This window comes from Mus musculus, chromosome 2 (assembly GCF_000001635.26).
Source record: "Mus musculus strain C57BL/6J chromosome 2, GRCm38.p6 C57BL/6J".
NCBI classification, from domain to species: Eukaryota; Metazoa; Chordata; class Mammalia; order Rodentia; family Muridae; genus Mus; species Mus musculus.
Genome location: NC_000068.7, coordinates 84,647,054 through 84,669,133, shown reverse-complemented (window position 1 = coordinate 84,669,133; position 22,080 = coordinate 84,647,054). Strand labels below are relative to the sequence as shown.

Sequence of the window (22,080 nt, the reverse complement as noted above, 5' to 3'; positions counted from 1 at the left end):
ACTCGTGTCTGGAAATTGTAAGGCCTATGGTGAAACACTTATAAAACAAGAATGTTGCTAGGTTTGGTGGTGTATACCTGCAATCTCAGCACTTTGAAGTCTCACAGGGGGACTGGGCCAATCTGGCCTACCAGAGACCCTTGCTTAAAACAGAACCACAGCTGGGCGTGGTGGCGCACGCTTTTAATCTCAGCACTTGGGAGGCAGAGGCAGGCACTCTAGTTCGAGGCCAGCCTGATCTAGAGTGAATTCCAGGACAGCCAGGGCTACACAGAGAAACCCTGTCTCGAAAAGCAAAAAAAACAACAAAAAAACCAGCCAAACAAATGAAAACCAAAACCACAAAGCAAATCTGTTTTTTAAAAGCAACTACTTTTAATCTACTTCTCAGAAGTGGTCGTGGAAGTAACATCTTTCTAGCTTCTGTGGCAGCTTTTCCTTGACTTCCCATACTGGCAGTGAGTAAGCCCCATAGGCTGGGCTTAGAGGCACAAGCCTGTAACACTAGCTACAGGAGGCTGAGGCAGAAGTCAAAGTTCAAAGCCAGCCTGGGCAATTTAGAGATTCCACTCATTTCAGTGTTCTACTTAACATGGCTTCATTCCTTCTCAAACCTTCTTTGAATACAACCACAAACAGTGCTTGAAGTTCCCTGAATTTTCAGTGACTATAAGATATCTCATGAATTGAGAGGCTACTCATAACTATCCTTATGACCTGAGTTGGGTACCACATAGTTTTGTCACTGAAAAATGGATTACAAAGAAATTGCTTTGTTCATAATTTTCTAACCATGGTATTGCTGTTTGACTTCTGCCTGGTGCGGAAACCTGAGGAGGGGAGATCAGTTCTGAGGAGGTGCTTGCTTTTCTGCCAAGAACGCCTTCTGTTGATGAACAGTTATCACCCTCCCAGGAACTCTAACCTGCCCTCCTGCCTCCACTATGTTAGTATATCTACCTCAGTTTCTGACTCTGAGGAAGGGTCAGGCCAAACAGAGGGAACACTAGTGGGCCCCAGCTTCTTTTCCACTGTCCAGTCTACCACATCAATCTCTTCATCTTCAGAACTGCCAGGAAGTGGGTCCAGCTGTTCAGGGTTGGCAGACACTTCTCTGACTGCCTTGGGAACAGGACACAATACGTCATCCATGCCTAGGGACACTTCCAGACCTGTCTCTGCCCAGTCTGAGCATGGAGGAGAGAGATGATTATAAGATCTCTGCGAAGGGTCAGAGGAGTCAAAGTGGAGAAGTTTTTCTCCCTGACCATCCAGTGGCTGGGAGCTGGTAATTTCAAGGTCTGGAGTCCAAGAGCCTCTTAGTGAAAGTTCCTCTCTACTCACCTCAGAGGGCATGACAAGGGGGCTAAGGGGCTCAAATGATTCTGTGTTCTCAGAGCGCATGACAAGGGGACTAAAGGGCTCAACTGGCTCTTTGTTCTCACTAACTGGTTCCTTTTCCAATCCTGTGAGGTCTCTGGGCCAGAGTTCCATGTCTGGCAAACACCATTCTTCCCCTTCAATCCAATTCTTTCCTGTTTCTGACAGGTGATAACTTGGGGTTCTGCAGCCTTCAGCCCCAGGACTCTCCAAAGATCCTACTGGTGGCTCAACATCTGAGCCACATAGCATAAAATCAAAAATCTCTTCCAGTTCACTGGTAGCTGCAGCACTTGTGATTCGATACTGCTCAGCCTCACAAGGTTGGCCAAGCAAGGTTGTGTCGAATGTGTAGGGCTCTCTGCAGTCAATATTCAAGTCAGATTCCTTCCCTGTCAGCATTGGACTAGACCCAAACTCTGACTTCACCATAGGGTGGTCTGGGGAGTGGCTAGCAGAGAGCAGAATGTCTTGAAGCCTAGGGCTCTCTGGGGAGTCCTGACACAGTTGTATTCTAGCAGGTATTTCCTGCTCATTAACTGAGGACAGCAGAGTTCCAGAAGGCTCTTCTACATCTGAGGGTTCTAGGATCTGGGGGCTATCTTGAGTGTTTCTGAGGGGAGGCTCCTGTACCACCTCCCAGCAGGTGCCATTGACAATCTTCCTAAGTTTTACTCTTCCAACCTGCCCCTCCTCTACAGAGCTGGAGGTAGGGGCTCTGAGTTCAGGGCTCTGCTTCTTGTTCTCAGCCGGCTTCCCAACATCGGATGGGTCTGGAGTGCTCTGTAGAGGACGGACTTCCCCTGGTTTCTGCTTATCCACACCCTGTGCTTCTTTACTTACAGTTCTCTGCCTCCAAAGACGGCGGCCAGGGGCTGTGGGCATTGAGCTGGGACCACTTAATATGCTGGAAGGTGTAGATGTATAGACATGGGGTGAAGGCTTTGAGCGGCTCAGCCTGATCTTTCTGGGCAACAGTTGCTCATCCACAGAAGGGTACAAGCTGGGAAGTGCTGTAGGACCAGGGTTACTCTTGGTTTCCTTAGGTCCTTCTCTCTGGCTTGATGGAGATGATCTGCTTTCTTGAGTCAGGCAAACTCTGGCTTTCTTCTTGAGCTGAGTATCTGACAAGCTATCTGCATTTGGCAGGTTAGTCTTTTTGTGAGCCCCCTCTTCTTCCCCTAAGGACTTCAACCTCACTGCCCCAAGAGGACTAGGAGTCTGGGTGACAGGCAGTGGAGTTTGAGGGCGACTCTTGGGTCCCACCACTCTGGCAGAGATTGGCGCAGCAGCCGGCGGTTGTAAGCACTCTCTGTTTAGTCTTCGACCCTGCGGAGCCTTTACTAACTTCCCACCCTCTAGCTGAAGGGTTTCCAGCTCTGACACTCGGAGCTGACGGGCAGCAGACAGCACATCCTGGGCTTCTTCCTGAGATACTTCCATCTCTGACGTATACAGGAAGTCCACAAGCTTCCTTAGTGTTTGGATCTTTAGGCCTCCCATCTCCAGCACAACCTTCCGACCCTGAACCGGCCTTTCCCGCTCCAAGCGTTCTGTGAAGAAAGGACTGCAGGCAGACAGGATGCAGCAGTGGGCTGGGACAGCCTCACCTCAAAAAAAAAATAATAATAAAAATAAAAACACACTTATTATGCTTTTTCTCTGCTTTGGTTTGTTTTTAGTCCCAATAACAACAAAAATCACTAATTTGGAGAAAAAAAAAGCCTTAAGCAACAGCTTGAAAAGAGTGGGAAAATATGAAACACTATCAGCTAACCAATGTGTTTGGGGCTTTAAAAACCTTGTCTAAAAGTTCAGAGCTGAGATGGAAGGAATGACTGTCAAGAGACTGCCCCACCTGGGGATCCATCCCATAAACAGCCACCAAACCCAGACACTATTGCATATGCCAGCAAGATTTTGTTGACAGTACCCTGATATAGCTGTCTCTTATGAGGCTATGCCAGTGCCTGGCAAATACAGAAGTGGATGCTCACCGTCATCTATTAGATGGATCACCGGGCCCCTAATGAAGAAGCTAGAGAAAGTACCCAAGGAGCTAAAGGGGTCTGCAACCCTATAGGAAGAACAACAATATGAACTAGCCAGTACCCCCCAGAGCTTGTGTCTCTAGTTGCATATATAGCAGAGGATGGCCTAGTAGGCCATCAATGGAAGGAGAGGCCCTTGGTCTTGCTAAGATGACCCAGTACAGGGGAATGCCAGGGCCAGGAAGCTGGAGTGGGTGGGTTGGGGAGCAGGGCGGGGGTAGGGGGTGTATAGGGGACTTTTGGGATAGCATTTGAAATGTAAACGAAGAAAATATCTAATAAAAAAAAGGAAAAACAAACAAACAAACAAACCCTTGTCTAGGGCTGGAGAGATGACTCAGCAGTTAAGAGCATTGATTGCTCTTCCAAAGGTCCTGAGTTCAATTCCCAGCAACCATATGGTGGTTTACAATCATCTTTAATGGGATTTGATGCCCTCTTCTGGTGTGTTTGAGGACCGCTAGAGTGTATTCATGCCCATAAAATAAATAAATAATTAAAAAAAAAAAAGAGCTCTGACTGTTCTCCCAGAGGTCCTGAGTTCAATTCTCAGCCCCCTCCCCTACCAAAATATACCTTGTTCAAGTCACATTTGGTGGTGCATGTCTATAACATCAGAAGCTAACAGGTAGAAACATCAGGAATTTAGTCATTCTGAACGCCGGTATGAGCTATATATGGTATTGTTTTAATTTTTTTTCTTTTGGTTTTTCAAAATAGGGTTTCTCTGTGAACTCCTGGCTGTTCTGGAACTCCCTCAGTAGACCAGGGTGGCCTCAAACTCAGAGATCCACCTACACCTGCCTCTGCCTCTAGATTGCTGGGATTAAAGTGTGAGATTTTGTTTTCAAAAGACCCAAACAAACAAAAAAGCTTTCCTAAGTGCTTGACGTATTTTGAACCTTTGCAACTATCTCATTAGAATAGTGGGTACATCTTTCAGACTTTCTATGCCCATAAGACTTTGCCATTTGCTTTTGTTTGCTTATTTCCAGACAGGATCTGGTTCTATAGCCCAGCCTGGCTTCAAATACATGAATCATTTGGGAAGAGTAATGAAGGTCATACACCATGCATCAGGCTCTAGTTCTTTTGTTTGTGTGTGGACATGCGTATCTGTGAAGGGGTGAGATCTGCATGCTATAACATGAACATGCAAGAGAACAAGCTCAAATGTCAGTTCCCACCTTTCACCTTGACACAGGATCTCTTTGTTGTCCTCCATAATGCCAGGCTAGCTTGTCTACAAGTTTCCCAGGATTCTCATGCTCCTGCCTTCTATCTAGGCAAAGGAGTTCTGAGACTGGAGGTGTGCACAACTATATTGTTTTACTTGGGGTCTGAGGATTCAAACTCAGGTTCTACATTTGCATAAGTTTGTTACCCATAGAGTGATCTCCCTAACTCCTATAGTTTACATTCAGGGTATGTGGAGGCTAGAAGTTGACCTCAATTGATTTTCTACCTTATCCTTTGAGAGTCTCTCATTGAACCTGGACCTCACAAACCTGGCTAGAGTAGCTGGCCAACAAACCCCAGGGGTCTGTCTGTCTGTATATCCCCTGCACTGGGATTATAGAAACATATATCAAGACAGCCAGCTTTTTATATGGGTGTTGATAATCCAAACATAGATATTTGTGCTTTCAAGGCAAGCACTTTACCAATTAAGCCTTCTATTTGCATACGATGTGTGGAGGCACAGTTGCGTGTGTGCAATAAAATATACATATAGGAGCCGGGCGTGGTGGTGCACGCCTTTAATCCCAGCACTCACTCGCAAGGCAAGGCAGAGGCAAGCGGATTTCTGAGTTTGAGGCCAGCCTGGTCTACAGAGTGAGTTCCAGGACAGCCAGGGCTATACAGAGAAACCCTGTCTCGAAAAACCAATATATGTGTGTGTGTGTGTGTCAAAGAATAACTTGTGTTTTTCCTCATTTTTCTTTGATGCAGGGTTTATCTCTTTCTACGTGTTCCCTATGACAGCCTAGCTGTCCTTTGGGCTCCCAAGGCTCTCCTGTCTTCTGACTCATCTCTTTGTAGGGGTGCTGGGATTATAGAGAGTTGCACTATGTGTTTGGGTATTAGGGCTTCAAGCTTAGGTCCTCATGCTTGCACACCTAGGACTTATACCCAGTGAGCCATTTCCCTACCCTCTTAGTTATTTTGGGGCTGGGTACCATGTTATCTATTCTGGTGTAAAATTCCCTATGTAGTCAAGGATGACCTGAATTTCTTTTTTTTGTTTTTTTTTTTTTTTTTTGGTTTTTCGAGACAGGGTTTCTCTGTATAGCCCTGGCTGTACTGGAACTCACTTTGTAGACCAGGCTGGCCTTGAACTCAGAGATCCACCTGCCTCTGCCTCCCGAGTGCTGGGATTAAAGGCGTGTACCATCACGCCCAGCCTGAATTTCTGATCTTCCTGCTTCTAGAGCAAGTACCACCCCACCTAGTTTAATCTGTGCTGGGGACTGAACCCAGGGATTCATAAAAACTAGGTTAATATTCTGCCAACTGAACTATATGCTCAACTTCTATTATTTTTTTAAAGATTTATGCATTTATATTTTATGTGTATGTATGTTCTGCTTGCATAGATGCCTGATGCTTAAGGAAGCCAGAAGAGGGCGCCAGATCTCTTAGAACTGGATAGCCTGTAAGCTGCCATGCCATTGCTAGGAACTGAACCATGGTCCTCTTGTAAAACCGACACAAGTGCTAAACTAATCCCTCTAGCCAACCCCCCCATGCCCCCCACCCCTTTTGTTTAGTTTTGTTTGTTGAGACAGTCTGGGCATGAAACATGACTTAGCACAGGAAGGTACTAGCAGCCAACCAAGCCTATAGACCTGAGTTCCATCCCTGAAGCCCACTCAATGGAAGGAGAAAACTGACTCCTGCAAGTTGTTTTCCGACCTTCACCTGTATGTCGTGGTATACCTCCCAGCCCACAAAACAAACGATATATGTTTGTGTGACAAGCATGGGCACACACAGGAGCAGCATGCATGAGTACACCTCACTCTGTAGCCTGGGCTGTCCTTGTGATCCTTTTACATCAACTTCCTAAGTCCTGCCTATCTTCAAGATTTACTTTTTTTTTTTAAAATCCAGGTTCAATTATATATTGAGTACTCCATCCACACAGATGCATATGTACCACATGTGTACCAGTTGCTAAGAGGGCACTGGATCCCCTGGAACTGGACTTAAGGACGGGTCTAAGCCAACATGTGCCTGCTGATACATAAGCAACAAATGTCTTTAGCCAGTGAGCCGCCAGATCTTTACAGCCCCATTCTAGTTTAATTTTAGGGGTTAAAAAATGGTAACAGTTTAACTTTTTTAAAAAATGGTTTTATGTTTTACCTACATATTTATCTGTACACCACATGTGTGAGTTGCAGACAGTTGTAAGCTGAAATGTGGACTCTGGGAATCGAACCAGGTTCCTCTGGAAGAGCAGTCAATACTCTGAACCATTAAGCTATCTTTTCAGCTTCCCAACAATTCTACTCTTGAGAACAGTTTTAGAAGGGCTGTGGATATAGCTTATTTTGTAGAGTGCTTGCCTACAATGCACAAAAAACGCAGGATTGATCCCTAGCTCTGCATCAAACTAGGCATGGTGGAAAATTCAGGAGGCAGGAGAATTAGAAGTCCAAGGCCTTTTTCAGCTACATAGAGTTTGAGGAAAACCTAGGTTGCATAAGACCCTATCTCAAAAACAAACAAACAAACAAACATGCGAACTTATTTTAAGCCAGGTGCTAAAAGAAAGCCTTTAATCCTAGCCCTAGGAAAGCAGAGTCAAGTTTCAAATCCCTGAGCCTGAGGCCAGCCTGGCTTACAAAGCAAGTTCTAGGTCACCAGGGCTACATAGTGAGACCCTATCTCAACAAAATAAACACTACTACCAATAAAACCTCATACCCTCCCAAAAATAATTGTCCTGGAAACAAAAAGCTTTTTGTCAGCGAGATTATAACATATATAGCTAATAATATTCTTCTGGGTTTACAGTTTATCTCTGGCCTTGAACTCATTTTTACCTTGTTTGTTCTATAGTAATTTTTCAGCTCAACCTCGGTTAATTTCTTACCCTCTGCCTGCAGAAGGGCATCACAAAACACACCACTCTGCTGCTGGTGATGAAGCTGTAGAAAAGCTACCCGGAGGAACCGGGGGTTCCTGTACAGGATTTTGGAACTGGCAGGAGAGCACATGTTGTATTTGGTTAATAAACCTTCTAGGTTTTCCTGGTTCAGATTCCTGTGGGGAGATAATATATTTCAGAGTTAAGATTAACCCTAACTTATGTTTTTGTCTTTTAAATGGCAAAAAAAAAAAAAATTAAAAGCTAATGAGTTGAAGAAACACAAGCTGAGAAGTTACCCCGAGGATAATGTCAAGAAAGACTATTATGACAGGGGGAGTCTTGGCTCCGTTCTAAAGTAGCATAGCTGTATTAATATCATGCAGGTAACCTAACTTCTCAGAGACTCATTTTTCTCATGCATGAAATGGAAATAACAGTACTTACCTTGTAAGGCTTCTAAAAATTTTTAAATAAGCCAGACATGGGGGAGCATGTCTAAAATTCCAGTTCTTAGGAGGCAGACATCCATCAAGGCCAGCCTAGGCTATATGAGACCCTGTCTCAAACACAGAATAAGAGAATGGTGGTACATGTCTGTAATTGAAGCAACTGAGACGAAAAGGCAAGAGAACTGTGAGTTTGAGGTCAGCCAGCATGGGCTGCACAGGGAGACTGACTCAAAATTAAATGAGTCAATACAGGCAAGATTGCTTAGTCCAGTGTATGCCTAGTACAAAATAACTATCTCCTTAAGTGTCTGTCTGCTATCTTTGTTTGTTTGTTTTTTGAGACAGGGTCTCTCTGTATAGTCCTGGCTGTCCTGGAACTCACTTTGTAGACCAGGCTGGCTTTGAACTCAGAAATCTGCCTGCCTCTGCAACCTGGGTGCTGGGATTAAAGGCGTGTGCCACCATGCCCAGCTCTGTCTGCTATCTTTATTACTCAGTTTTTCTCATTCATATTAGCACCAAGACCCAACTCCTGTAGTGCCAACTACTTGCATTCTTCCTGAGCACCACAGCTCAGAATACTCTAAACCTCACACTTTCAAAAGCTCTAACTGCTAGCTATAAAAGTGACTCTGCAAAGCCATAAGCACTTCCCTTTCACTTATTACACTAACCAGCAGAGGGTGCACAATCGAGACAAGACAGGATGTGGGAGGTCTTGCAGAGAAACAAGAGCAAAGTGAGTTGTTGACTGACCAAAGTGAGCCAGACTGGCCTCATCAATTTGCAATACTGTGGACTTTGTGTCCCTGGTTAACTGCCTGGCTAACAGTGGAGCGAGGAGAGGTAAGCAGTTGACTCTTCTCCACCAAATAAAATGAATATTCTGACCTACACGTCTAGTTTGTGTGTGTGTGTGTGTGTGTGTGTGTGTGTGTGTATGTGTCATGACCACTTCCCCACCTCCACTCACCGTACAACTGTGCGTTCTTTTTCCGGTACCGTTACGTAGTTTTCTGTCAGGTAGCACTGAAGAGTCCAAATAGTTCACGTCAAAACTATCAGGAAAGAAAAGAGCGAGTAAGTAAATTAAGAAGGCGAAGCGTCGGGCGTGGTGGCGCACGCCTTTAATCCCAGCACTAGGGAGGCTGAGGCAGGCAGATTTCGGAGTTCGAGGCCAAGCCTGAGTTCCAGGACAGCCAGGGCTAAACAGAGAAACTGTCTTGAAAAAACAAAAACAAAAAAAGAACGCAAAGCATCAGCTGGGTTTGGTGGTCTGGTGTCCTTATGTCTGCAATCTTAGCTATTATTCAGGAGGCCAAGGCAGGAGTATTATATGTTTCAGATCCGCATGGGCAATTTAGCGACCTCCATTCTCAAAATAGAACTTGGGTAGAGGTCTTGCCTGGCTTGTGTGTGGCCTTATACTACGAAAGAGGATGGGAAAGACTACTAATTTTCATCCCCGCCCTTGGAAATGTAGAGGAGCGAGGCCCCAGTTGCAAGGGTGAGGGAAGGATTTCCAAAGCATCAAGGCCTTAGCCGTGTCCTCAGACCCAACCTGAAATTGTTCTGCAGTAGAATTTGTTCCTGTTGTCCTCACTTTCCTCCGGTCCTCTTGTCTGCTTGCTGGTCTCCTCCTAATGTCCAGCCTCAAGCCGAAAGGTTGCGACAAGCAGCAGAGGTTGCCCCCACAACCTCAGCGATCCCCTCCCACTCCAGAAACAAGAAAATGAGGGTTAGTGGCGAAACGGTGGCACAGAAGGCCCTGCAAAGCAGGTCACCCCCACACGCCTGGGGCCCCCAGGCCCAACTCCTTTGAAGAAGGCTCTTCGGCGCGAGGGGTGCTGGGAATGGAGCAAGGCGCTAGTGGAGGCCTGAAATCAGGGCTGGCCCTCGCGGTCACCGCTGGCTTCGTCCACACGGGTTCTGTAGTTTCTCCTTGGCGCCCTCGGGCCGCTGCGGGTCTCCAGCACCCACATGCACTGGGAGTGATGACGACGAGGTCTGAGGCCACGCGGCCCAGGCTAAACACCGCGCGCTGCCAGCCTCGCGCTCCGGGCGTCGAGGGTTCCTGACTGCTTCCTTCCTCCCTCCGCGCGTCCGGAATACGTCATCCTCATTGGACGGCCGCTCCTGGGCGAGCCAATCAGACGAGGAGGGGCGCCTTGGTGGGAGGCGAAGTCTCCAGGGAGTTGACGCCGAGGGGAGCCGGCTGGGCTGTGGCGAGAGGTAGGGCACATGGGCCTGCATGGGAGGGATTCTTCTGGAATCTGCCTTGGCCCAGAGCACATGGAGGACAGGGCCAAGACTTCTGCTTAAATTGGGAGGGCTTCGAAGCGGTTGAGGTACTTTTTTTTTTTTTTTTTTTTTTTGGTGTGCGTGTTCTTCTTGAAGAGGCTGCAAATAACCGTTGTCCTGGCTAGATCCTTCTAGATCTTTTGGAGAAAAAAAACCAAACATACGTTTCTGCTTGCAAGATTGCTGATTAAGATAGGTATTTTCTAAGAAGAGACAGGTTCAGAAAAAAAAAAAATACGGACTGGTTTCTGACCACCTTTCCCCCTGCTCCTCGCCCCCCCCCCCCCCCCCCAGGCCCCATGGATTCAGTTCCAGTCCTGAATCTCAGAGAAGTGGTGACTCAAGTTGTGGGGAGGCTCAGATTCTGACTACAAGCTTTTCAGTGATGGTACTAAAAACAATGATTTAAAAAAATTGTTTTTTCAAGGAATGAGTTTAGCATGGTAGTATATGCCTTTTTTGGTGTTTCGAGACAGGGTTTCTCTGTGTAGCCCCGGCTGTCCTGGAATGCACTCTGTAAGTCAGGCTGGCCGCAAACTTAGAAATCCACCTGCCTCTGCCTCCCAAGTGCTGCTGGGATTAAAGGCATGTGCCACCACTGCCTGACCTTTTTTGGGGGGTGGTGGTGGTGATGGTAGTACACACCTTTAATCCCATTTCTAAGAAGGCAGAGGCAGGCAGATCTCTGACTTCCAGGCCATCCTAGTCTCCATAATGATTTCTAGGACAGCCAGAGCTATGTAGAGAGAACCTGTCAATACACCAAAACAAACAACAAAACCACCACTAGCTGTCATGGTGGTGCACACTATTAGTCCCAGCAGAAGCAGAGGCAGATGTTTGTGGGTTCAGGCCCAGCCTAGTCTACAAAACGAGTCCAGGACAGCCAGGGCTCTGTCACAAAAAATCAAACCAGAACAGTAGAATTGATTGAGCAGGTACAATTCCATTGTGGACTATTCTGGGGGAAGTGGAAGGAAAATATTTTACCCACTTATTAGTATATTTTTATCAAAGCTAAAATAATGTTTAAGAAATAGATTTTGTTGGTTGACTTGGTTTTTCGTTTCTTTTCTTTTCTTTCTTTCTTTCTTTCTTTTTTTTTTTTTTTTTTTTTGAGACAGGGTTTCTTTGTGTAGCCCTGGCTGTCCTGGAACTCTGTAGACCAGGCTGACCTTGAACTAAGAAATCCGCCTGTCTCTGCCTCCCAAGTGCTGGGATTAAAGGCATGTGCCACCAATGCCGGACTGGCTTGTTTTTTTTTTTTTCCATGTTTATTGTTTTAAATCAAGTACCATTTTGTGGTAGTAAAATTTCTCTCTCTCTCTCTCTCTCTCTCTCTCTCTCTCTCTTTCTCTGAGGGTGTGTGTGTGGTTCATGACAGTGTTTCTCTGTGTAGTTCTGAATGTCCTGGAACTCACTTTGTAGACGAGGCTGGCTTCCAACTCAGAGGTCCACCTACCTTTGCCTCCCAAGTGCTGAGACTAAAGGTATGTGCCACCACACCCAGCTTGTGGTTGTAAATTTGTAAAGGGAATGATACATGACCATCCTACCCCAAGGCTTCAAAATTAACTAACGCTGGGTGCATAACCACCAGAGGGTAGAGAGGAATAAAAATACTTTGTTTTTCCTTTGTACAGATAGCCAGTGTTTTGAAAGATGATTTTTTTTAAATTCCATCATGTCATTTATAGTTTCAGTCTGTTTTAGACTAGAATCAAGGCTGGGTATGGTGGCCTATACTTTTAATCCCACAAGAACTGAGACAGAGGCCAACTTGAGCTGTTTCAAAAAAGGAGGAAAGAGAAACAAGAAGGAGAAGAAGGAGAAAGAAAGGAGGATGAGGAATGGGCTGAAGGTGAGGGGCTAGAGATGGATCTCAGTAGAGTGCTTCCTTAGCACATTCTGAAGACCTGGGTTTCAGTTTAAAGTACCCAGTAAGGAGCGGGTGAGGCACACTGATAATCCAGAACTGTGGAGGGGAAGCAGGAGGATTAGAACTTCAAGGCCACCCTTAGCTACATAGGCAGTGTGAGACCTTCGTGGGCCACATAAGACAGTCTCAAAACCTAAGAGGATGAAGATGATGACCAAGATGATGAAGATGATAAAGAATTTGCCTGATAAGATGGTTTAGCAGGAGCCGGGCGTGGGGGTGCACGCCTTTAATCCCAGCACTTGGGAGGCAGAGGCAGGCGGATTTCTGAAGTTCAAGGCCAGCCTGGTCTACAGAGTGAGTTCCAGGACAGCCAGGGCTACACAGAGAAACCCTGTCTCGAAAAAAAGATGGTGTAGCAGGTGAAGATGCTGCTGCTGAGCTTGCTGGCCTGAGCTTTATCGCAGGGATTCACATGTTGGAAAGAGAGAACAGATTCTGGAAAGTTACCCTCTGACCTCTACTAGCAAATAAATAAATAAATAAATAAATAAATAAATGTGATCAATTTAAAACAATGGATCAATAAAACTAGATTTATTATAGGGCATGGCACTCTACACTATGCTCTGTCTGCTGATTTTAGTTTCCCTCTTTTGTTGCTAATTATTGAAACACAGCCTTTCTTTATACAGGCTGACCATGGACTTTAATATACTGAGCTATTTAAATCTCAGCCCCAACCACATTTCTCTTTTTGTTTTTATTTTTTTAAAAAACATGACAGGAACTCATAATGTTGCCTAGGACTTCCTCAAATTAGCAATTCTCTTGCCTCAGCTTCCTCAGAAGGTGTGGTTATAGGTGTTCACCACTGTGCCCAACTTCTTTTTTTTTTCCTCTTTCTTACTGTGTAGACCAGGTTGGTCTAGCCCTCACAGCGATCTGCCTACTCCTGTCTTCTAAGTGCTGTGATTACAGGCATGTGTCACCATGCCCAGTTCCTTTTTTTGGTTTTTAGACTTTTTCCCCCCAGCTCTTCCCTAATCTTTCATCATTTTATGATAGCTTGCTTTTTTGGTTATAGATGTGGAAGTTAAATTTTTGAATATTATTGAACACTGAATATAATGTTTCATGGATTTAAGATAAAAGAGAAACAGAAAAAACATAAAAGAGAAAAAAAAACCAGCCATGTATGTTTAAAAGTATTTCACTTGACTAACTCATTTTTGTTTGTATTTTATGTATTTATTTTGTATTTTATTTATTTATTTATTTATTTAGGCCAGTGTCTGACTGTTTAGTCTTAGCTGGACTTTATTTTTTTTTTTGTTTTTGTTTTTGGTTTTTCCAGACATGGTCAAAACCTCACACAAATAAAAACTTAAATGTGTCAAAGACTATTTAACAAATGATGGAACCACTGATATTCCATAATTATTCAAAAGAGAACTTGTTTAAGTTCTCTTTTGAATAATTATGTCCTGGAACTCATTCTGTAGACCAGGCTGGCCTCAAACTCAGAAATCTGCCTGCCTCTGCCTCCCAAGTGCTGGGATTAAAGGCATGCGCCACCACACCGGCTGCTTAGCTGGACTTTATATGGTCCGTGCTAGGTATCCTGTTTCTGCTTCCCTAGTATTGATTGTTTGTTTCTAGAAGTTAGCTTTGGCTTTTGAACTTGGCAGGGATGATGTCTGGATATTGAAGATATCCTGAGAAATGGGAGAAGATAATTAGCTAATAAGATAATTCTTATTATCTTCTGGACAATATATTTCTTTCCCTTTCTACTTTGGTTAAAAACTAGATCATATAAAGCAAATGTAATATGCTTTGGTCTTTGACCACTATAGAGTAAATATGAGGGTCTTCATGAAGGTTAACTAAATACAGGAGGGTAGGTAATGATTATATCAGCCCGATTAAGTGAGCAGGAATGGAATTCCAGGTTATATAGATAAAGGAAGGTCTGATTACATAGTTAATGGGGATAACTGTCATATGTAAAGTGTATTGATCTGGTACCTTGGAAGGCACAGGGAATCTGCCACCTTGGTGAGCTTTCATTTCTCATCTGTAAAGTGGTGGTACTCTTTCCATTGTGCCACTTTAGAAGGCAGACGTACTAATGAGTTCAGTGTCTGTCACTTGGCAGGTGCTTCCTTGGTGCATTACTTGGTAGTGGTGAACCACTGAAAACTTTGAGGGTGGGGAGTGTCAGGGTAAAAACTGGTCATACCAATTCTTTTATTAAAACTAAAAATTTAAAATATGTGTATATATGCTATGCATGTGCAGGTGCCCACAGAGGCCAAAAGAGGGTGTTTAGTTCTTCAGAGCTAGAATTGTGAATCATCAATTATGGGTCTGGGAACTAAACTGTGGAAGAGCAAGAAGTTCTCTTAATACTGAGCTATCCTCCCTAGCCCCCCCTTTTTTGTTTTCTGTTTGCTTTTTCATTTGTTTGTTTGTTTGGTTTGTTTGGTTTGGTTTGGTTTTGAACCCTGCTGTCCTTGCTATGCAAATCAGGCTGGCTTTGAGCTTACAGAGATATTTTTGCCTTCACCTCCAGAGTATTACTACCACACACTATCCCCCTACTTTTTGTTTTATAAAATGATTTTTATTATTTTTTATGTGTATGGGTGTTTTGCCTGATATATCTGTGTATTATATGTGTGTGTGGTGCCCTTGGAGGCCAGAAGAGGGACTTCGATTCCCTTGAACTGGAGTTAGAGATGGCTGTGAGCCATCATGTAGGTGCCGGGATTTGAACCCAGGTGCTCTAGAAGGGAACTAGTGCTCTTAGATATTGAATCATCTCTCTAGTCCCATTGTTTTTATTGTTGTTGTTGTCGTCATTATTATTATTTTAAGAGACAGGATCTCATGTAGCCCTGTCCTTGAATTTGCAAAATAGCCAAGGAAGACATTGAACCTCTGATCTTCCTGCTGGGATGACAGGTATTTGCCACAACACCTACTTTATGAGGTGTTGAGAATGGAAGTCAAAGCTTCATTCATGCTAGGCAAACACCAGCAACAAACAGGTATATCTAATCCACAATTCATTCTTAAAAATTTTTTTTTGATGCTGAGTGGTGGTGGCACATGCCTGTAATCCTAGCACTTGGGAGGCAGAGTCAGGTGGATCTCTGAGTTCGAGGCCAGCCTGGTCTACAGAACAAGTTCCAGGACAGCCAGGGCTACACAGAGAAACCCTAATAGCTCAGTCTGACCTCAAGTGTACTGTATAGCCAAGGCTGATCCTGAACTCCTGATCCTTCTGCCTCCTCCACTTTCCAAATGCTGGGATTACAGGCATGTGCACTACAATGCCCACTTTAAAAAAAGATATATTTATTTATTTATTTATATTAGCACACTGTAGCTGTCTTCACACTCACCAGAAGAGGGCATCAGATCCCATTACAGATGTCTGTGAGCCACCATGTGGTTGCTGGGAATTGAACTCAGGACCTCTGAAAGAGCAGTCAGTGCTCTTAACTGCTGAGCCATCTCTCTAGCTTACCCATTTTAATAATCCATTTTTCTTTGTTTTTTTAAATTAGTTTTTAATTAGTTTTTGTATATGTGTGTGGATGCACATGCCAGGGTGAATGTGTCGAAACCAAAGGACAACATGTGAGGTTCAGTTCTCTCCTTCCACCATGGGGAGCCTGAGAATCAAAATGAAACTCCAGGTCTAATGACAAGCACCTTACCCACTGAGCCATCTCATTTAAAATTTATTTATTTATGTGTGTGTGTGTGTGTGTGTGTGTGTGTGTGTGTGTGTGTGTAGCAGCTTCAGATCTCCTGGAACTGGAGTTCTGAATGACTTTGAGCCACAGCGTGTGTACTGGAAATTGAATTCTGGTCCTCTGCAAGAGCAGGCAGTGCTCTTAACTGATGAGCCATGTCCCTAGGCCAACAGTTTATTCTGAATGAGTTTATACTATATGCTAGACATCTTTAGACCACATTTATGTTGTTAGGTAATGTGGCTCATCTCTGTAATCCTAGTTTGTAGGTTGAAGCAGTGGGGTTACTGGAAGTTCAAGGCTATCTTGGGTTATAACATGAGTTTTACACTGGTAGGAACTATATTAGCAAGATCTGACTGAAAAGCAAATGTGCCTTATGTATATTTTTATTCTTTTTTTTAAGATTTATTTATTTATTATATGTAAGTACACTGTAGCTGTCCCCAGATATTCCAGAAGAGGGTGTCAGATTTCGTTATGGATGGTTGTGAGCCACCATGTGGTTGCTGGGATTTGAACTTGGGACCTTCGGAAGAGCAGTCGGCGCTCTTAACCACTGAGCCATCTCACCAGCCCCGTGTATTTTTATTCTGACAACAGATTTGTATGTGTGACATATGATGTACAGGCACAGAGGCTAGAGAAGAACATCCAGTGTTCTGCACTATCACTCTCTGACTTACTGTTTTAAGCTTGGACCTGGGTTGGTGACCAGTAAACTGCAGTGACCCTCTGGACTCCCCCTCCTATCCATAGGCATTCATATAGCCATGTCTGGCTCTTTACATTGGTGCTGTAATCTGAACCAGGCCCTCATGGTTGAGCAGCAAGTGGGCAGTCTCCACTGAGCTGTCTCTCCAGCAAGAGACAGTTATTTCCATTTTATAGCTAAGGAAACTGAGCTTCAGAGATTATATAATTTGGCCAAGGTCTCATAGTGGTGCAAAAATCTGAACTAGTGTACTTGTAGAGGTGTAGCTGGAAGCCAGCAGTTTGACTGCAGTCTCTCTTCTTAGCCAGTATATCACCATTATAGATTATGAAAGCTTTATGAAGATACATTTTGCAGCAGCCAATAGGAACACACACCTATTGTCCCAGCACTCAGGAGGCAGACACAGGGGGTATCTCTGTGAGCTCAAAGCCAGCCTGCCTGGTCTAGATATCAAGAGTTCTAGGTCAGTCAGGGCTACATAATTAGACCCTGTCTCAAATAATAAAATAAAATAAAAATAAATTAAAAATAGGGCTAGAAGAGGTCACCACCAAGATAATGACCAAAGTTTAACCCCTGGGCCCATATGGAGGAAGGAGAGGACTGATCCCTGCAAATTGTTCTCTGACCTGAGTATGACTGCTGTAGTACATGTGCACTCATGCACACACAAAGAAATCTAATTTAAAAATATATAAGGAGAGACCTTCTAACTCATTATCTTCGTTTAGTAATTAGTGAATAACTAATACCAGTTTTACCAGGTGGTAATATACCTTCAACCCTATAACTCAGAAGTCGGAGGCATGGGGTTTTTGAGTTTGAGGCCAGCCTGGGGTAGAGTGAAATCCTATCTTAAACAAAACAAAGCAACCTCCCCACCAAAGAAAAAAAATTCAACAACAAACACAGCCCCTTCCCCTCATAAACTTTAAAGGAATTCGTAGGAAAACCCCTATAATATTTTATTTAGGTCAAATAAAAAAGGCAGGTAATTTTGGGTTGACTAAACAATAGCATTCTCTTAATTATTTTAACGATGATATTCTTAACTAGTCTACACTCTTTGTTTATTGGATTCTGCCTATTGTCCCAGGCAAACCCATATTGTTTTGATGGGAAGATAGTGCTGGTCCTCAAGGGCTCAGTGGATTCTGCTTCCTTTTAGTTTAGAGAAGAAAGGCTAACAAACTATTAAGAAGTCTAAGCATTTATTTTCTCCATTAGCTTTTAATTCAATTAAGCCAAAACAATGAAATTGAGTTTGTCTCAGATATTTCCTACCATCCCAGTCAGCATATAGTCCAGTTTCTGGGATTTCCTTCCTTCTTTCCTGACTTCCTTTGGGAAAACGCTTTGGGGAAGAAAGCAGCAAACCAAACCGCAGCAAGTAAAGAAAGTAAGCTCTTTTCTGTTTTCCCACCCAGATAGGTAGGGAAAGGGAACAAGACCCTCATCAAAGAGAACTGAGGCTTAGGCGTGCCGTTCTAAAATGCTTTGTTATTTAGCACCTCCCACCTCCCCCCAGATCTGCAGTAATTCCTCAGAGATTGTATAGTCTCCGCTTTAAATATACATATAATATATATGTATAAAACTTCCTCGTCTTTCTCTCTCCCTTTTTTTTTTTTAATTTCCTATAATAAAGTTTCCTATTGGATAAGGTCAGCTCCCTGATTTATGCCTGGTTCCTATTGGAAGCTCGCAGGGGCTGACATCACTTAGGAAAGCTAGGGTAGGGCTGCCAGATCAGTTTGTCACCACCCAGGCTGCCTTGCCTTTGGCTGGGTGCAACTTCCATTTTAGGTGTTGGATCTGAGGGGAAAAGGAGAGAGGGAGAGAGAGGGAGAGAGGGAGAGAGGGAAAGGGAGAGAGAGAGAGAGAGAAAGAGGACGATCAAGAGGGAGGGAGGGAGAGCCAGCGAGCGAGACAGACACGGAGGGAGAGGAGAAAGGCAGGAAAGATCCTGGAACGAGGAAGAGGAAGAGGCGGCGAACCTCGCTGGATTTGTCTTTCTCAGCACATTGGTGAAGCTTTGGGTTTGTTTCTTAAAGGACTGGCTTTAGAAGTCCACATTTGAGGTGTGTGCTTTTTAAATTTTTTTCCTTTTATTAAAAATGTGTGTATTGGGAAAGGGGTAACTCAAGTGGAATTTTTTTCTTAATGGTAACTGGAGGGACTTTTAAAAGGGTGAGAAAGCCTGTTAGTGCTGACGGTGAATTTTAACCAATTATTTTTTTCACTTTTAATACTTTGGAGGTTTCTTGGTATTTTATTTAGTTAAGGAAAAGGTAAAACGTACAAGACCTGGAAACAAACTTCTAGGTGTAATACCGGAAGCTGGTTGGAACCAGGGGTAGAAGTTGTGTAAATTCCTTTTTTTGTGTGTACTTTTATATTATTTTTTTCCCTGGATTTAGCTAACATACTCTTATTTTTCAGAGCTCAAAAAGTTGTTTGGGGGGGGGGGCATGTTGTGTGTGGGTTGGGGAAGGACTCTGCCCTGGTCGGAAGCTGGTCGTACAGATGGCTCTTACCATGTTTCGGAACTTTTAGCCCCCTCACCTTTGAATTTGTGGCAGTGGGAAGTTGCAGGAAGCTTTCGAGTTTCAATGGTATTGTTTTTTCCTTCTGAACGTGAACGGCCCAGAAGGGTTTCAGCGCTGCAGTTCCTGGGTGGATCCCTCTTTCACTTTTCCAGGTGTGGTGGTGGGTGGGAGCCGCTGTCGCCTGCCTGCCTGCCTGCCTGCCTGCCTGCCTAGGAGGCTCTTTGCTTTGCCTTGTGAAAACAAATGGATCTACGTTAACTTGAGTTGCCCTTCCTTCCTTCCTTCCTTCCTTCCTTCCTTCCTTCCTTCCTTCCTTCCTTCCTTCCTTCCTTTTTGTACTAAAAGTCGTTTTAGTGGCACAGATTTGTAAAGGTGTGTGTTAAACTTACTGATATGGTAATGTTTGGCCTTTAAAGGGATAAGGAAATTCTAATCATACTTTCTGTTGACCGGAGTGAAACAGCAAAACACCTGAAAGTCTTTTCTCAGTCCTTTTGGTCTCTGAAAGGTTTGTAGGTTGTAAATAGACGGGTGAAGAGAAACCACTTAATGAAAACTTGGAGTTTGCAAAGCATGTTTGAGAAAGCACAAAGGGAATTTTATTTTTAAGCCACTGGAATGATGCTTTTTTGAGGTGTCTTTTGTTTGTTTGCCTGCTCAATTAACTTACCACTAAGTTAGAACTCTGTTAAAGCTAAAGGCTTGTGACTGGTTCATGTTTTATAATTGACCTTAAGGTTTGCTTGGTTTTGATTTTTTTATATGCATTCTTGGAAATGTGCAGATCCTAGATAATTATATAGCCAACTCTTCAGTAGCTGGAAAATAGGTACTTTCTTCTTTTAAAATGGAAATCAGCATGGAAATTAGAGCTGGAATAGATATTGCTCTAATTGTATCAAGATGGGTCTTAATATCTAAGCTCCTCATTACCTTTAAACTGATATGAATCTTTAATCTTTTGATTTCATAGTCCCTGTCCCCATTTTTTTTAGACTAGAATATTTCCTTGAATATTTTTCTACTGGGAAGACATTCCTTGTGTGATGATTTTGTCCTTGTGCGGTTGTGGCTTCTGGAGGAAACAAGTTTTGTTCCTCTTTTCCTTTCCATATAATTTAGGCAAGGATTACAGGAAAAAATTTGACGAGTGGACCTCAGAATTAAAATAAGTAATTGATAAGAAAGACAAAAGACAATATGTACAGTGTGTTGGGCTATAGTTTTCATTTCCAATTTTTCAATTTTCCTTTGAAATGCTTTTCCAAGGAGATTTCTCAGTGTGTCTTTGGAGGGTCGGTTTGTTGCTGCCACAGTGTCGGTTTCTCACTCAACCTTTAGGGGGAGGGATGAGAGTCTGAAGGAGGAGTACAAAGGCAGTTTGAAAATAGGTTCTGGATGACTGCTGGTGATCTGGGTCCGGCTTGGAAACTGAGCTTTGTGTAGCCGTGTTGCGCAGCATTAGGGTCCAGAACTATTTACAAACTAAGGTATTGTTTGGCCTGCCGTATAGTGAAGAGCCTTTTGAGGTGATAAGATGGAAGATTTTTGTCTTTTACTTCTCCTTCCTTGGTTCTTTCTGGAATTACAGGAAAGAGTACAGATAAGTAAATCTTTTATTTTGCTATTATTTTTATTTTTTGTGCTTATTTTGGTTTTGGGGTGAAAATGATGACAAATGAGTATGAAATGTATAGATTTTCTTTCCTTGTTTGCTTTATATGGAATTCAGTTAGTTTCTTTGTTACGTGAGTAAGGTAGTGGGTCTGAGTTTCAGGTGTGTGTGGTTGGTTAGATAGAGTGCTAGTGCCTTTCTTAGGATTCCGGTATGGAGGGGGGGGGTGCTCATCATGGTTTCAGCTGGTCTAAAATTGGGACTCTTGGAAATCTTAGAAAGGGGAAAGCTTCCTGTAATCACATGCCAGCCTTAGGTTTATCAAATAATTGTTCCTAGGGGTAGATGAGACAGGATGCAGGCAGATAAATTCGGCTTAGATCACTATCAATTGCAATATCAAAATATTTAGCTGTGTATAATTTATTGCTTTCTATTGTGGTAGGTGACGGCCCTCTGTTAGTATCTTGTAGGTCTTCCCATCCTTTACCCTCCCTGTCATTGTTTTATTTTACTGTGTGCTAAGCATTTTGCATAGACTACTTAGTCTCTAATAACCATTTTTTAAAAATGAATTTGAGACAAAGAAGCTGGGGTTTGCTTAAACATCTCATTATTTAATTGGTGGAGGTCAAGATTGACCCTGGTCTGATTGAGTACAGAGTCAATGAATTTAACCAGGGGTACATTGCCATTACCCAAAGAGAATGGACATAACAGCTGGGACTAAAATAAATGAAGACTTGCTTTAGGCAGGAGTGTTTTCGTAGTTACTTACAGGCACCAAGTTCGGACAGTGTATATAAAAGACCAGTTTCTTTAGAGCAAGTGAGAGCTGAATATGCTGGCATAGATATCTTAGCCCTAAAAGCAGGGTACATGCCACTGCCGTTCCATTAGTCTCTTTTTTTCCCTTTTGTAGTGCTGGGGATTGAACTAGGAGCCTCACACAGGCAAGGCAAGTTCTCTGCCATTGAGCTCATCGCCAGTCATGCTTGCTTGCTTGTTTATTTTGAGACAGGCTTTCTCCATGTTGCTCTGGTTGTCCTGGAACTCTGTTGACTAGGCTGGCCTTGAACTCACAGAGATCTGCCTCTGCCTCCAAAGTGCTGGGTCTAGTGGCATGCACTACCACGTCCTGTTGCTCTTTATTTTTAACTTCTGGGATTTGCCTCAACCTTCGTTTGCTTATTAATGAAATTTTGTCTTCCAGAGAATTTTCAGCTCTTTGGGTTGAATGAAAAGCTTGGAGGTAGTTGTAATAAATAT

The 22,080-nt window shown here is 43.5% G+C and overlaps 2 protein-coding genes across 25 annotated transcripts in view; one reads left to right on the top strand and one right to left on the bottom strand.

The window, feature by feature from the left end:
• Nucleotides 1-344: 344 nt before the first annotated feature.
• Nucleotides 345-10,062, bottom strand: Btbd18 (BTB (POZ) domain containing 18). Of its 2 annotated transcripts, NM_001145100.1 has the most exons (5): nucleotides 9,541-10,055; nucleotides 8,953-9,037; nucleotides 7,975-8,086; nucleotides 7,534-7,703; nucleotides 353-2,990 (listed from the first exon to the last, which is right to left on the bottom strand). In NM_001145100.1, the coding sequence occupies exons 4-5, from the start codon at nucleotides 7,655-7,657 to the stop codon at nucleotides 943-945; spliced, it is 2,172 nt and encodes a 723-aa protein (NP_001138572.1). In that variant the 5' UTR covers nucleotides 7,658-7,703; nucleotides 7,975-8,086; nucleotides 8,953-9,037; nucleotides 9,541-10,055; the 3' UTR covers nucleotides 353-942. The 2 variants fall into 2 exon arrangements, with proteins under 2 accessions (XP_006498589.1, NP_001138572.1); XM_006498526.3 differs by lacking the exon at nucleotides 7,975-8,086 and having other exon boundaries at nucleotides 345-2,990; nucleotides 9,541-10,062.
• Nucleotides 10,063-10,156: 94 nt separating this feature from the next.
• The window catches only part of Ctnnd1 (catenin (cadherin associated protein), delta 1), a 71,882-nt gene continuing 59,958 nt past the window's right edge, over nucleotides 10,157-22,080 (top strand). For 8 of the 23 annotated variants that reach the window (XM_006498634.3, XM_030247019.1, XM_006498632.3 and 5 more), the window contains exon 1: nucleotides 18,374-18,728. The gene's annotated coding sequence lies outside the window, so the exon portion shown is untranslated. Of the gene's footprint in view, nucleotides 10,212-18,373; nucleotides 18,729-19,128; nucleotides 20,804-22,080 lie in introns of those variants that run through there. The other 15 variants (NM_001355067.1, NM_001085449.1, NM_001085453.2 and 12 more) reach the window with 8 other exon arrangements.

What these genes read in the sequence shown, in the direction of transcription:
- Btbd18 (XM_006498526.3), bottom strand. Translation starts at nt 7,657, where the DNA reads ATGTGCTCTCCTGCCAGTTCCAAAATCCTGTACAGGAACCCCCGGTTC. An exon ending in TGCCCTTCTGCAGGCAGAGG is followed by an intron (nt 2,991 to 7,533) that starts GTAAGAAATTAA and finishes TTTTTTTTTGAG; the next exon opens with GTGAGGCTGTCCCAGCCCAC.